The sequence below is a fragment of the Saccostrea cucullata genome, unplaced genomic scaffold (genome assembly GCF_032062105.1).
Source record: "Saccostrea cucullata isolate Sc308-1 unplaced genomic scaffold, CSIRO_AGI_Scuc_v1 ctg14, whole genome shotgun sequence".
Taxonomy (NCBI): domain Eukaryota; kingdom Metazoa; phylum Mollusca; class Bivalvia; order Ostreida; family Ostreidae; genus Saccostrea; species Saccostrea cuccullata.
This window is the reverse complement of record NW_026941090.1, coordinates 116,604-117,714: the sequence shown is the minus strand read 5'-3', so window position 1 is coordinate 117,714 and position 1,111 is coordinate 116,604. Positions and strand designations below refer to the sequence as shown.

The 1,111-nt window shown below is 42.3% G+C and overlaps 1 protein-coding gene across 1 annotated transcript; it reads left to right on the top strand.

Moving 5' to 3' along the window:
- Positions 1 to 278: 278 nt before the first annotated feature.
- LOC134257092 (craniofacial development protein 2-like) lies at positions 279 to 638 on the top strand. The gene has a single exon (XM_062739735.1). The coding sequence runs from the start codon at positions 279 to 281 to the stop codon at positions 636 to 638; it is 360 nt and encodes a 119-aa protein (XP_062595719.1).
- Positions 639 to 1,111: the final 473 nt, after the last annotated feature.

Sequence of the window (1,111 nt, the reverse complement as noted above, 5' to 3'; positions counted from 1 at the left end):
CAGCCCCAGGCTAACTTCGCAAGGGCGCACTGGAAGATGAGGTCATCTAGGAGAGAAAACTCTGATTACAATTCGGATTTTTTTAGGAGACCGATAGCAACTACGATGTTGACCCCCCAGACATAAATGGAGGTTGGAATTGAGGCTAATCACCTCCTTCCATAAAAGACAATTGATTACGGAAACCGTTACAACAATTAGTACCACTGAAGGAAGGGCAAGCGGGATATGCTCTCAAGATTCCAGAAGAGGATTGCCTTCACTGGGAATTCGAGTGAATGACGGCAATTAGGAAAAGCCGAGAGGACCCTAACGGCCTGAAAGGAACACAGATCCCATTTATAACAACACCTAAAAACATCACCAAGAGCGGATTATGGAAATTAAGAACAATGTTCCAGATTGGAAAAACAGCTAATATCGTAAGAGAGTTTAACAGATATAAGTTGGACATAATGGGCGAAGTAAGATGGACAGGCTTTGGTGAACTAAAGATAACCTCTGGAGACTCCGGAGCTGAGGAACATCATAGAAGAGTAGGACTTATACTCAGCAGGAAGAGCCGACAAAGCTTGATGGAATGGAATCCTGTTAATGACAGAAATATTAGCGCACGCTTTTTCTCCCGCTTTGCTTAGCTTACAATAATACAAATATGCAGCCCAACAAAGAAAGCAGACGAAGTGGATAAGGTCGCCATTTTTTTATGAACAGCTACAAAAAGAGATGGCAAAAGTGTCAAAGCATGACATACCAGTACTGATGGTAATGGGTGATGCAAATGCAAAAGTTGGAAAGTCGAATGAAAAATGGGATGAGTCATAGGACAAGAGGGCATTGGGACTATGAATGAAAACGGCATGAGGTTAGCGGAAATGTGCGCTCCTGATAACTTTGTCATCTGCGGAACCCTCTTTAAGCACCTTGACTTACACAAGCCTACATGGGAATCACCTAATGGAAGAGATAGGAACCAAACTGACCATGTTATGGTGAATGGCAAATACAGAAAGTCTGTCTGTGATGTAAAGGTTATGCGTGGTACAGATGCCATTTCAAATTACCATCTAGTACTGGCTAAAGTAAAGATGAAGCTCTGCAGAAACTTAAA

What these genes read in the sequence shown, in the direction of transcription:
- LOC134257092 (XM_062739735.1), top strand. Translation starts at nt 279, where the DNA reads ATGACGGCAATTAGGAAAAGCCGAGAGGACCCTAACGGCCTGAAAGGA.